Raw genomic sequence first — 14,049 nt, forward strand, 5'->3', positions numbered from 1 at the left:
TCCCAATTTGGAATCAGTCTGTTGTTCCATGTCCAGTTCTAACTGTTGCTTCCTGACCTGCATATAGGCTTCTCATGAGGCAGGTCAGGTGGTCTGGTATTTCCATCTCTTGAAGAATTTTCCACTGTTTGTTGTGATCCACACAGTCAAAGGCTTTGGCATGGTCAATAAAGCAAAAGTAGATGTTTTTCTGGAACTCTCTTGCTTTTTCGATGATCCAGCAGATGTTGGCAATTTGATCTCTGGTTCCTCTGCCTTTTTGAAACCTAGCTTGAACATCTGGAAGGTCACAGTTCATGCAATGTTGAAGCCTGGCTTTGAGAATTTTGAGCATTACTTTACTAGCGTGTGAGATGAGTGCAATTGTTTGGTAGTTTGAACATTCTTTGGCATTGCTTTTCTTTGGGATTGGAACTTTTGGGATTGAAAACTGAACTTTTCCAGTCCTATGGCCACTGTTGAGTTTTCCAGATTTGCTGGCATATTGAGTACAGCACTTTCACAGCATCATCTTTTTGGATTTGAAATAGCTCAGCTGGCATTCCATCACTTCTACTAGCTTTGTTCATAGTGATGCTTCCTAAGGCCCACTTGACTTTGCATTCCAGGATGTCTGGCTCTAGGTGCTTGATCACACCATTGTGGTTATCTGGGTCATGAAGATCTTTTCTGTATAGTTCTGTGTATTCTTGCCACCTCTTCTTAATATCTTCTGCTTCTGTTAGGTCCATACCGTTTCTGTCCTTTATTGTGCTCATCTCTGCATGAAATGTAGATGCCGTGTAGGGCCACCCAAGATGGACGGGTCACGGCCAAAAGTTCTGACAAGTGGTTCACTGGAGAAAGGAATGTCAAACCCCGTCAGTATTCTTGCCTTGAGAATCCCATGAACAGTATGAAAAGGCAAAAAAAAAGCATGAAAAAAGGAGTAAAGAGCAGAAGGCTAGATGGCAACAGTTTCTTCAAATACTTTTAGAATAACCATAAAGAAGGAAACTGACTAAATGCAAAACTTGAAAAAATGAATTTAAAAGCCTTTAAGAATTTAGGTTAAAATAAGACAATATTTTCTGTTGTTGTCTAGATTTACTTGGAAGACCATCTTGCCTCAGTTTTGAGGCAAAGGTTACATTCACACAACTCTCTGAGCTCTAGAATCATTGAAAAGTGAATCATATTCATTAAATTATTTTTAGACAACCCCATCCCTGTGTTTTAGGAACAGCTATAGGAATTAATCTGCCTCTAGGTTAAGTTGCTCACCACCATATCAGAGCTATGAGATCCAAAAAATCTAATCTGTTCACTACTGCCTCAAGTCCTAGATTGGCTTTAGCCTTCTTGAAAAGGAAAATAATTATAACCTACTGTAGGAAAGAGATTCATACTGAAAATCTGTAATCTTAGGTTAATATGCTTCAACTAATAAACTCACTTTTCCTTTCAGGTAGTGTGTGTAATCACTAACAATTGTCTTCATGCCAACAGAAAGGGAGGAAAATAATAAAAAATAGTCTCTCAAAACTTGAAGGGTATTAAAGTACAAAGAGTCTTCCTGACTTGGAAAATATCCAAACCCTGCATCTTCTTAATTTATTCAGAAAAACACTTGGGGTCTTCCTATAATTAAACTTGCTTTTACCTCTTGCTTGGAAATACAACATAAAGGAGTGCTTCAAAGTAACAGATCAGGACCTCAGTTGAAAAGTACTATACCAGTAAACCAACATTTGAAATCCAAGAAAGAGAAGTCAAGAATTCTATGATTCGGTGTTTCCATATTCATCAGGAACGGAATATGAATATATGACTGAATTTAATTAAGAGTATATTCATTTGGGATTTGCAAGTCAAGAAAAAGACATGTTTTTATGTTTTGCCAAGTGAATACTCTGATGCTTCAAAATGTAGGTCGAAATAGTTCTCCAAGTTTGATATTTTGATAGCAGTGTGATTTTAAAAATATAATCTTCTTTTTAAAGGTCAAGAAAAGAACAGAGACTGAGGTATGCACAGGCGAGATGGGGAAGGGGCATGGAAGGAACAGCAGAAAGAATTAGGAGAGCAGGACGCAGCTCTAGAAACGGTACCTGTCCCAGAGTGGGTCGGCACGCCGCTGTCGCCTCGCACAGCGCTCCTGGAAAGCTCATCTACAAATTCCGAGATGGGCCAACGGTGGCAAGACTCCTGAGGAGGGAGCCAGAACAGAGAGGATTCTGCTCTCGGTTTGGAGCGAGAAGACGGCCCTGATGGGGAACATGGTGTCTCCTTCCAGGGCTGTAAGCCTCTGCACTCACTCCCTTGGGTCCCTACTCAGTCAGCCCCAGCCTTGGACACATAGTTGGGGTCGGCCCGGCCGCCCGAAGACCTGCGTTGCAGCGTGGTCCACCCAGGACCCAGGAAGCGAGTTTCCTGGGTCGGGGCGGGGGGGTCGCAGGCTCCTGCCCCCCACGCGCGCTGCCTCCACCGCAAACTCCGTCTGACTCAGCCTGTTTCACTTTTGACGTGCTGCCCCCCAGCCCCGGCTGGGGCCGGCGAGGTGGGCGGTGTGGGGGGTGGGGGTGATCGTGGGATGCTCCAGGGCAGTTGGGAGCGCCGGGACCGTGAAGCCGGACCGTTACCGCGCTCGCCCGAGGGGAGGGGGCGATGGCAGGTTACGCCTCCTGCCCTGCGGCGCACGCGCCTGCCCCAAGCGTGGGAACCGGCGGCCCGGGTCTCTCTGGGGCACACGCCCGGGCGTACGCCGCTCGCCCCGGGGGCTTCCATCCCTATCCGCCTGGTGCCGGCGGCCAGTCTCCCCGAGAGCGCACGCCTCCCGGCCGCTGGCTCGCCGCTGGCTGACCAGTCCCCCTTTGGAGTTCAAAATTCCCGCCGCTCCACTTGCACGACACCGTCTCCCTCGTTTGTTTTTTGTTTTGTTTTTTAAACTTTCACTTCGTTAAGTTATATTGATCCTAACCTCTTATCGCGGATGTCCCTGCCAGGGGAATGTAACGAGAATCCCCGGCGCCAGCGCCGCGATCCCCAGCGCCTGCCCGCCCCTCGCCCACGGGAAACGCCCCGGGGCGGGGCGGGAGGACCCGGGTCCGCGGCGGGTGGGGCGCGGCGGAGCTGCCTCCCGCGCGGGGGAGCCCCGGGGCTCGCCTCAGCCCTGCAGCTTCTGCCCTCGGGGTAGCTGCCAGGCGAGTCCGCGGAGCGGCGGCCGGCGGGCGATGGAGACTGGGAGCCACCGGGCGAGAGGAGGCGGGGTGGGGGAGGCGGGGAAAACGCGGGGGCGGAGGCTGGCAGGGGGAGCTGGAGGCAGGAGCCGCCCGTGCACTCCTCGCGCCCGAGGGTGCAGGAGGCTCTGAAACCTCGGCCGCGCTGCGAGCCTCTGGGGCTCGGGTGGCGGCGGGGAGGTGGAGGGGGGGCGCTGCCGCCGCCGGGGGGCGTCGCCGGCCTCGGCCCCTTTGTTCTCGCGCGCTCCCCCTGGCCGCCCACTCCCCTGCTGTCGTGCGGCGGCGGCTCCTCCCGCCGAGGCAGTCGGGCTCAGCGCCGGGGGCGGGAGGGGGCGGGGGGAGCGCGCCCGCCGCCGGGAGTGGGGGGCGATGGCGAAGCTCCGGGTGGCTTACGAGTACACGGAAGCCGAGGACAAGAGCATCCGGCTCGGCTTGTTTCTCATCATCTCCGGCGTCGTGTCGCTCTTTATCTTCGGCTTCTGCTGGCTCAGTCCCGCGCTGCAGGATCTGCAAGCCACGGCGGCCAACTGCACGGTGCTGTCGGTGCAGCAGATCGGCGAGGTGTTCGAGTGCACCTTCACCTGTGGCGCCGACTGCAGGGGCACCTCGCAGTACCCCTGCGTCCAGGTCTACGTGAACAACTCCGAGTCCAACTCCAGGGCGCTGCTGCACAGCGACGAGCACCAGCTCCTGACCAACCCCAAGGTAAGGACGCCCCGGGAGGATTGCCTCGCTGCTACGGAGATGCTGAGGTTTGGGGGAGCATCAGTGTTAAACCCTGCGCGGGGTGGCTCGGAGTATGCAAACGTTACCAAGAGGCGACAAGGTGTCGCGGATTATGCTTAAACCGGGAGTAAGTACACCGGGGAGCCCGGGGGCCCCCGGTCCTTCAGGAGGGTTTGTGTGCGGCGACCCGTGGTACCCGGAGGCTTTCCTTACACACCTGTCTTGCCTGGTCTCAGATTTTGAGGCCTTGGCCCAGCTTCGGTTCGGGCCCTACCGGACGGGCTTTGCAGAAACGCAAGGAGCCGAAAGTTAACTTTTTCTCAGATTAAATCCAGTGCGTAGCGGGGATACCACCAACTCCGGCGCATGGTCAAGGTCCGAGCTCCCATTGGCCGCGTCCAGAACTCGCCTTGGGAGATTGCAGGAGGTCCTTTAGCCTTTTGAGAGGTGTTAGAGGTTTCCCTGCCTTTTCACTCTAGACAGATGTTTTTAACTTGGGGTACAAAAATGAGCTTTCGTGGGTCGACAAACGACGTGGAATCAAATGCGAAATTCTGTGGAGATCCATCTTGGGCGGGTTCTGTGGACTCCTAGTTGTCACGAAATAGATTTTCAGAAGGGTCTAGAGGAAGCCTAGGTTCTCCGTGTGTCTAAGAACAATTGGGAGCCATCTGGGGAACGGTAAAACTTTCTGAAAATAGAAAAGCCTCCGTGAAATGTACCGAATATGCCTGCCTTGGCAACTTTTTCCATTCTCGCAAGCAAAAAAGAAAGAAAGAAAAAAAAAAAAAACCTGGTTAGGACTCGAGGGATGGAAAGCAGAGAAAGGGAGACTCAGAAGACCGTTCCCAGTGGAGGAAAAACTTATAAAAAGCAGTGTCCTCAGTCTGTGAACTAGTTGAGCTTTGTAGTACACCTGCTTTTGCAAGAAGGCTTTTCTTTCTTTTGTTTTTTCTTCTCTTGGCCTTTTTTTACTCTTCTGATTGCTTCACTATCAAAGAAAAGGTATGTATCTTCTTTAAAGTTACTGACATCCTCCCAGTTTGTTAGAGCAGTGCTTGAAGATCAAGAAAACTGTCCAAAAGGGAATGAGTCTTGTGTACACAGGAAAACTTTTGTTACATGTGACAGGATATAATTATAACAATCCAAAAGAAGAATCCTAGATCAATATTTTTAAAGTATTTAAAAATAAGCTTATCATTTCTCTGCAGCAAAACTCCTGTTCTTGTCTCCTAAATAGTTAATTCTTGAATTTGGAAAAAATTTTTAAGAGAATTCCTTTTTAAAAAAAAAAAAAAAAAGAATGAATTCTCTTAAAAAAAAAAAAAGATGCTCTTGCTGACAAAGGAAGAGTATCTTAAAAATGAAGATAATAGATGAGTAGTAAGTATAGATATACAGAATTTAGAGTATAAACTTCAAAGTCTCGAAGAAGCAATCAATCAGATCTCAAAGACAGATGTTTTAAGTTAGGCAGCTCAACGCTCAGGAATTTCGAAACAAATTGCAAGGCTTTAGGAACGTCACTTTTTTTTTTCAAGGTTAAGCCATTAATATAAAAGAAAGGTGTGGAGCAGTAGTGATTTAGAAATTATATGGTAGTTTAGCATTTAGAAGGTGTTATAATTGGTGAAACATTGCGATTAGTTTAAGATTGTGGTTCAGGCAGTAATAAATTACATATACATATTCCACTAAGTGGCTAATACCTAATCAAGACATCGAGAAGACAGAATTTACTACACAAAGAATGCTTCAGAGTTTCGAGGTAATTTTGTAGAATGTGGCTGAAAAAGTAATTGGGATCATTAGCACATAGATTTCTAAATCACTTGGAAAGAGTGGTAATGGCTTATATGTAATCCTAAGATTTTATCTCTTTTTGTTGCAAATAAACAGTTTCCTTCCTGTACCAGTTTGGATCCTGGCAACGATTACTTTGAAGAAATATCTAAACAAAATAAGATTTTTTAAAATAAAGCATTAAAGAAATGACAGAACTGGAGAAAGATACATTAATGTTACAGAAAATGATGAACAGCATCCCATTCGATTTAGTCAAGGTTTCCTCAGCCAAAGCAGTATGTATCTCTTTATCCAAATTATGATTGCATTGGACCATTTATAGAACATTAGACATGTTCTTTTGCAGTCACCTTTCCACTTTTGAGCAATGAAATGCTCAATTTGGAAATTCTGGTAAGCAATTAGTGATGGAAAAATTCAGTGTAACCAAAATATTGTGCCAGAGCCCATCACATAAGCAGAATGTTTCCACAGTGCCCTTGCAGTTAAGCAGTACCCACCAGCAAGTGCTGTTGCATCTTGGCTACCCAGAACTTACCTCTTTATTGAAGGCCTGGGTTCCCCAGCCATTCTCTTTGCAGAATGTCTAGATTCCCTACAGTGTATTGGATCCTGATCACCTCCAACCTTCTCTGCTTTATGACACACTGCCGCAAGAAGCCATTTGAGAGATCTCTTCTTAGAAAAAGAGAACAAGGGCTTTCTCCTCTCTCATGAGTTTACTACATTAGTTATAGTAAAAAGCAGGGAAGGGGAAAGAATAATGCAAATGTATAACTTCTTATGCTGCAGACTACTAAAGAGGTAGTGTGAATAAATTTGACCTTTGACTAATAATTTCTTTAAAATATCTCTAAGTCCTAGTCAACTTATGTTTTGAAATGTATCCTTGTTTCCAAAGCAGAAACTATATCCAGTCATGTAATGTAGTTCAGTTCAGTCGCTCAGTCGTGTCCAACTCTCATGCGACCCCATGGACTGCAGCATGCCAGGCTTTCCTGTCCACCACCAATTCCCAGAGCTTACTCAAACTCATGTCCATCATGTCCATGATCCATCCAACCGTCTCATCCTCTGTCGTACCCTTCTCTTCCCGCCTTCAGTCTTTCCCAGCATCAGGGTCTTTTCCAGTGAGTCAGTTCTTCACATCAGGTGGCCAAAGTTTTGGAGTTTCAGTTTCAGCATCAGTCCTTCTAATGAATATTCAGAACTGATTTCCTTTAGGATGGACTGGTTGGATCTCCTTGCAGTCCAAGGGACTCTCATGGATCTTCTCCAACGCCACAGTTAAAAGGCATCAATTCTTCGGCGCTTAGCTTTCTTTATAGTCCAACTCTCACATCAAAACATAACTACTAGAAAAACCATAGCTTAGACTAGACGGACATTTGTTGCAAAGTAATGTCTGTGCTTTTTAATATGCTGTTGAGGTTGGTCATAGCTTTTCGTCCAAGGAGCAAGTGTCTTTTATTTTTTAACCATTTATCATTTCTTTATTATTATTTTTACTTTACAATATTGTATTGGTTTTGCCATACATCAACATGAATCCGCCACAGGTATACACGTGTTCCCCTTCCTTACCCTCCTCCCACCTCCCTCCAGCAAGTGTCTTTTAATTTCATGGCTGCAGTCACCATCTGCAGTGATTTCGGAGCCCAATAAAATAAAGTCTTTCACTGTTTCCATTGTTTCCCCATCTATTTGCCATGAAGTAATGGGACTGGATGCCATGATCTTAATTTTCTAAATGTTCAATTTTAAGCCAACTTTTTCACGCTCCTCTTTCACTTTCATCAAGAGGCTCTTTAGTTCTTTGCTTTCTGCCATAAGGGTGGTGTCATCTGCATATCTGAGGTTACTGATATTTCTCCTGGCAATCTTGATTCCAGCTTGTGCTTCATCCAGCCCAGCAATTCACATGATGTACTCTGCAACGAAGTTAAATAAGCAGGGTGACAATATACAGACTTGACGTACTCCTTTCCCAATTTGGGACCAGTCTTTTGTTCCATGTCCAGTTCTAACTGTGCATACAGATTTCTCAGGAGGCAGGTCAGGTGGTCTGGTGTTCCCATCTCTTGAAGAATTTTCCACAGTTTGTTGTGATCCCCACAGTCAAAGGCTTTGGCATAGTCAATAAAGTAGAAGTAGATGTTTTTCTGGAACTCTCTTGCTTTTTCGATGATCCAATGGATGTAGGCAGTTTGATCTCTGGTTCCTTCAAGTAATGTAGTACTTCATGTAATATAGTACTCAAGTCAGTTATCCTAATTATCAAGTCAAGTCCTAATTATCAAGTCAAGTCCTAATTATCCACAGGGCAGTGATCTGCTCTTTGAATTGAACATTGCAAAAAAAAAAATCTAAATTTGGGGTCAGCTTCCTCTGACTACGGTTCTTATCACTGAATTATCTCTTTGTGACTAGCTGTTATGTACGCTAAGGGTTTTGGTTCTCAACCATGGCAATTCATTAGAATCACTGGGGGAATTTTATTTTATTTTTTCAGCAGAAGAGAACACTTTATTGACTTTATTGTTTGCTAACTACACCTTAATTTTTAAAATGTGCAAAAAGTCGTATGTACTTTTTCAAAATTGTTTTTTGAGGTATGTTAGCAAAAATGTTGGGTATCACTGTTCTAGGCTCTTTACAATAATAATCGTTTCTCTGAACCACACAACATAAAGTAATCTACTTTATACATTAATTACTTATGCTTTTTCATTGATAGCTTTAATATCTTTCTAATAGCCACCTTGGATTTTGATGCCCAAGAACATTCCCTACCAGAAAAGAACAGTAAGAAATTAAATTAAATAAAAATGAATGTATTTCTATTTGTACTGCTCCCTCCCAAATCCTCATCTTTGAAGACAGAATGATTAACTTCTCTTTTAATGTTAATAGTCTCCAAATTGATAATCTAGTTCTAAAGAACTTATTCTCAAATTCTATAAGTTTAGAGGTGAAAATGTCCTAGAACATAAAAGGACATGAATAAATTAAAGTATGAAATGGGTCACCCTGCGTAGAGATGCTGAATACTGATTTTTGGACACATGACCAGCTCTGTTAATATCTGTCTGTAATTCACTGATTCAGCTATGCTACAAAAACCTTAATAACCAACTGAATCTCTTTTTTGCAAATAGGACAAGAAGCCCCAGCCTTCTTTAGTCTTCTGGCACAATGAAAACAAGTGACAAGATGGCCTGTCCTCCCGTGAATAATGTTCCCGTTTCGTGGTCTTTTCTCACACAGATTACATGGCTTCAGAAGATTCTGGCAAACCTCCATGTTTTCTGTATCTTTTCTCTGTTCAAAAAGGTTATCTGATTGTTCTTCCATGCTTGACATGGTCTCTTGGCTTTCAGAACTATGAGCCAAATCCCAAGAATTCCACCAAGTTGCAAGGATCAAAATGTTTCGAGCTTTCTTCCTTTTGTATGTATCTTTAGGTCTAACAACTGGAGCTGATACAGTTCTTCTGCAGTCAGGGACATCAATTCCTTCCCTTTCTTGCTTTTCAGGTATGGCAGTGATATCAGATGTGGAGAGAGAATGGGTTAACTTAGAACAATCTGAATACCAATCCTTCCTCAAGGCCCAGCAACGAAAACAGTACCTCTTGCTTGGAGAGTTAAATTTCTTGCACTCAGTACACTGCCACTCATCCTCAGAGGTAACTTCTATATCAGTATCGTCGCTTATGGATTTAGGGTCCTCAGGGTCATCATTTTTTCCCACTTCAATCACCTTTTTGTCTCTCACTTTCCCTACTTCTTCACTTGTCTGTTCAGGATCAGCAGCTTTAAGTTTTATTCCAACACCAAATTGCTCTGAGACTGACTCATTCAAAAATTACAAGTCATCTGTGGTGTCGGAAACAACGGCAGTACTTGTATCCTGATCTGTCTGTAAATCAGTTGAGCCATTACTTCTAGGTGTATAGTTATTTCTCAAGTTTCCTAAAAACCACCAAGGCAAGCCAGCTACATCCCACTCCTCAAACCTGAGGTCCAGTCTTGACGTCTCTTCTTGAGTTAAATTTGCTACCAAGTCTTCATCTTCTCTAGAATTTCTGCATTTATACTGTGAGGTAGGCAGTGTGGGATATTGCATTCTTCAGTTCTTTTCCTGGAATTGGAACTTTCCTCTACACTTTGCTTCAGTTGGTCTTGACTTGGAATATCCATACTGTGCTCCTGTGCGATAGCGAGAGTCTGAGCAGCATCTGTAGTAGCAGTAGCTAATGTGACAAGATTCTTTCTTAGCATATCATAGAGAGAGCTTTTTAACAGTGAACATTTCACCTTGTGCACCTGCTGCTTGCAAAATCTTTAAAAGAGGCAGTTTTGGTCGTACCTGATTGGTTTGCTCTGGAGAGATCCTGCAAGCACTGTCAGATGCTGAACACTGGGCAGAGGTGGAAAATGATGTAATTTTGGCAGTGAAGTGACGTGAAGTCTGCTCACGGCCGTTCCATGAGTCTCTTTCCGCCAAGCCCGGCAGATGTGGGGGCACCACTGAACTGTCCCTAAGGTCTTAGCAGCATTTTGAAATGGCGAGTAGTCTGGGGGAACTTTAAAAAAAAGTTCGGATGCCTGTGTCCAGCCTTTAGAGATTCACACTTGGTCTTGGGTGTGTCCTGGGCATTGGTAATTTTAAAAAAGTTCTACAAGTAATTCTAGTCTGTAGACGGAGTGAAAATAAACACTGGCTTAGAAAATGTCTTCATCTGTTGTTCAAGAGAAGTAAAATAAGAATCCAAAGGATTCATCATGATTAATATTTGTGTATTTAGGTTAAAAGATGGTACTGATGCTACTGAATATAGAGAGTTGGTATGAAAGGAAGGACTCAAATTCTGAAGGAAAAGAAGAGAATCCTTTAAAATTAGTTTAATGTAAATGAAATGAACTTACGGAGTTCCAAACATTTGCCTTTGCCTCATTGTAGACATTGGATGGCCAAGAAAAGATGAATTATTAAAACTGTCCTCTTGAGAGATCAGAGAAAGTAGGTGATTAGAGGCTGTGTATTTTATTTTTGAGTTTTCTTTCTCTGATAAGAAAAACCTAAAAAGAGAGGACAAATATCTATTTCTAAGAAATCAGTACTACTAAAAACCTAAAAGAAATGCATTGAAGAGAAGAAAAACTTAGAACAGAACTGGAAGAGGCTTCAGGCTTTAAGAATATCCCCTGAAATTGGATGTAATTAACTATAGGCCTTTGTGGCTTAGTCACCTTCTTGGTACCCTTCTCATCCATTCTAGTGTGCCCCTTCCCCCAACACACACACTCCCTGTATAGACAGTAAGGCCTGCTGGGGTTAATTTCTGAGCTTCATTCTTGAGTCACATGTTCAACGTGATATACTTTGTGGTCTAGGGAGTCCATCATATCAAAGTTACTAAAAGGCTAATCTGAATTGTGACAACTTATCTGTAGCCTTTATTTCTCCATGAAAAAGTGGCTTACTGTGGTTGTGTTTCTCTGGTGATAATATGAAGTAATATTGGGGATGTACATCAAATTTAAGTCCACAAATACTTCTTTAGCATTTATTATGATCAAAGAACTGGGCAAGAAATGGGAGGGTGTACAAAGATGAGTTCATTTAACAAATATTTATTAAATGCCTGCTTAGGTTCTAGGTGTGTTTCTAGGTTTTAGGACTGGAATAGAGATCAAAAGAAAATTTCTGGAGCTTACATTTCGGTGGAATGACTGATAAGAAATCAATTCATAATGTACAGTCATGTAATGATGGATGGGCAAAGAAAATTTAAGCAGCATAAAGGTACAGAAAGTTATGGTAGGAATGAGAGCTGTTCTTGTACATAGGATGGCCAGGGAAGGTGGCTCTGATGAAGTGATATTTCCACAGGGACCCAAAGGACATGAGAGGATCAGTGGCCTAAGGGACATAGAGGAATGAATCGTGTGGCTCTCCAGAGAAAGACTGTTCCACAAGTTCCAGGAACAGCAAGTACAATGGCACTGAGGCGAGTGTGAGGAATAGTGAGGATGACAGTGAATGAACAGAGAACAGTGGGAGAAGAGACAAGGGTCTCAGAAAACTTTATAAGGACTTTGGATTCTAGTCTAAGTGTGATGGTAAGTTATTTGACACTAGGCGGGACCAAGATATAATCAGACTTAGACTTTTAAACAATTTGAATGATCCATCTGGATGCTGAGATGAGGATAGAATTTGTATGGGGAGAGGAGTGTTTGTGTACACGCGCATGCTCACTTGTGCAAGGTGAGAGCATCAGAGGCAAGATTGGAAACAAAGAGTCCAGTAGGACAAACAAAAGGTGGTGGTGACTTAGATCAGGGAGTAGCATTGATAAGGTCCGCTGATGGACTGGATGTGAGGAATGAGGGAGAAAAGAATGAAGATGACTCCAACGTTTGTGCCAATCACAACTGAAAAAGGGAGGTGGTTTGATTATTATACATAGGAAAACTGAAGGAGGAGTAATTTTGGAGGTCGGGCACAACTGAGCACACACATACAAACACAAAGCAGGTGTTCAGTTTTATATACGCCTAAATCCCATGGACTGAGGGGCCTAGTGGGCTGCAGTCCATGGGGTCGCTAAGAGTCGGACACGACTGAGCGACTTCACTTTCACTTTTCACTTTTATGCATTGGAGAAGGAAATGGCAACCCACTCCAGTGTTCTTGCCTGGAGAATCCCAGGGACGGGGGAGCCTGGTGGGCTGCCGTCTATGGGATCACACAGAGTCGGACACGACTGAAGTGGCTGAGCAGCAGCAGCAGCAGCAGCTGACTCATGGGCTTCTCCGGTGGTGCAGTCTCCTGCCAGTGCAGGAGACTCGGGAGATACAGGTTTGATTCCTGAGTCAGGAAGATCCCCTGGAGTAGGAAATGGCAACCCACAGCAGTATTCTTGCCTTGAAAATTCCATGGACAGAGGAGCCTGGTAGACTACACTCCATGGTGTTACAAAGAGTCGGAAACGACTGAGCACCCTTGGCGGCAACTGATGTACACATGAGGATGAATTCTTGAGTTTCTGCCCTCAAGGAGATCATTACCTAGCAGTCAAGATAAGAACACAATAACTATCAAACAAAGCAAAACATCAAGTTCTACTGGGAGGTGCAAACAATATGACAGATATCTAAAGGGGAATGACTAGGGGGAATGCTTCCTGGAGAAGGAAGCATTTGCCATGAAATTTTGAGAATGAATAGAATTTTTATCTTGGGAGGAAAGATGAGGAGAAATGAAGAGAACATCAAGGAAGAGAAGAATGCCAGGAGCAGGGCTCTGGAGCTGTGGAGTATGGGGTGTGTTGGGGAACCAGCAGATAGACTGGTGTGGCTGGAACCTAGGGGCCAAAGAGCAGAGGTCTGGGGAAAAGGTGTGCATGCATGCTAAGTCGCGTCAGTCATGTCTTTGCAACCCTATGGACCCTATCCTGCCAGGCTCCTCTGTCCATGGGATTCTCCAGGCAAGAGTACTGGAGTGGGTTGCCATGCCCTCCTCCAGGGGATCTTTCCAACCCAGGGATCGAACCCATGTCTCTTAGTCTCCTGCATTGGCAGGCAGGTTCTGAACCACTAGTGCCACCTGGGATAAGGCAGGAGAATAAATTGGGGCCAGTAATGTAGAGGTCCTTGACAGACAGTGTGGGTTTAGTGAACATTGGGAACCCATAGTAAGAAGAATCTATGCCCATCTACCAAAGATGGTCACATACTAATCCCTAGAATCCGTGAATATCTTATGTTATGCAGCAAAGGGGAGTCAAGGTTGCAGACGCAGTTAAATTTGCTAATCAGCTGACCTTAATAATAGAGAGATGTGCTGGTGGGCTCTAGAATCACAAGCACCTTTAAATGTGGAAGAGGAGGTCAGAGTGATGCAATTTGAAGACAACTCAACTGACTGTTGGCAGCTTTGAATACAGAAGAGGGACGTGAGCCAAAGAATGCAGGCGGGAAAAGGCAAGAAAATGGATTCTTTCTTAGAGGCTTCAGAAAGGAGTATAGCCCAGCTGGTGTCTTGATTTTAGCTCAGTGAGACCCGTTTTGGAATTCTGTCCTCCAGAATTGCAAGTTAATACATTTGTTTTGAGCCACTAAGTTTCTGCTATAGCAGCAATAGGAAACTAACACAGAAGCCAAGTGAGGCTTTTGAGTAGGTGACTAGCATGATTAGATATTTGAAAGCTTGATCAGATTATGTCCACCTATTACAGCTCTTTGCAAACAATCTACTCTGCAGACTGCTAGGATCTTCCTGTCTG

General features: G+C 44.3%; 1 protein-coding gene and 1 pseudogene across 1 annotated transcript in view; one reads left to right on the plus strand and one right to left on the minus strand.

Moving 5' to 3' along the window:
• Window positions 1-3,438: 3,438 nt before the first annotated feature.
• Window positions 3,439-14,049, plus strand: part of KCNMB4 (potassium calcium-activated channel subfamily M regulatory beta subunit 4) — a 78,630-nt gene continuing 68,019 nt past the window's right edge. Inside the window, exon 1 of the mRNA XM_006058408.4 lies at window positions 3,439-3,923. Coding sequence (XP_006058470.1) covers window positions 3,588-3,923 — 336 coding nt within the window. The 5' untranslated portion in view covers window positions 3,439-3,587. The remainder of the gene's footprint in view (window positions 3,924-14,049) is intronic.
• On the minus strand, window positions 8,848-10,713 carry LOC102413586 (annotated as a pseudogene).

Source organism: Bubalus bubalis, chromosome 4 (assembly GCF_019923935.1).
Source record: "Bubalus bubalis isolate 160015118507 breed Murrah chromosome 4, NDDB_SH_1, whole genome shotgun sequence".
Lineage (NCBI taxonomy): Eukaryota > Metazoa > Chordata > Mammalia > Artiodactyla > Bovidae > Bubalus > Bubalus bubalis.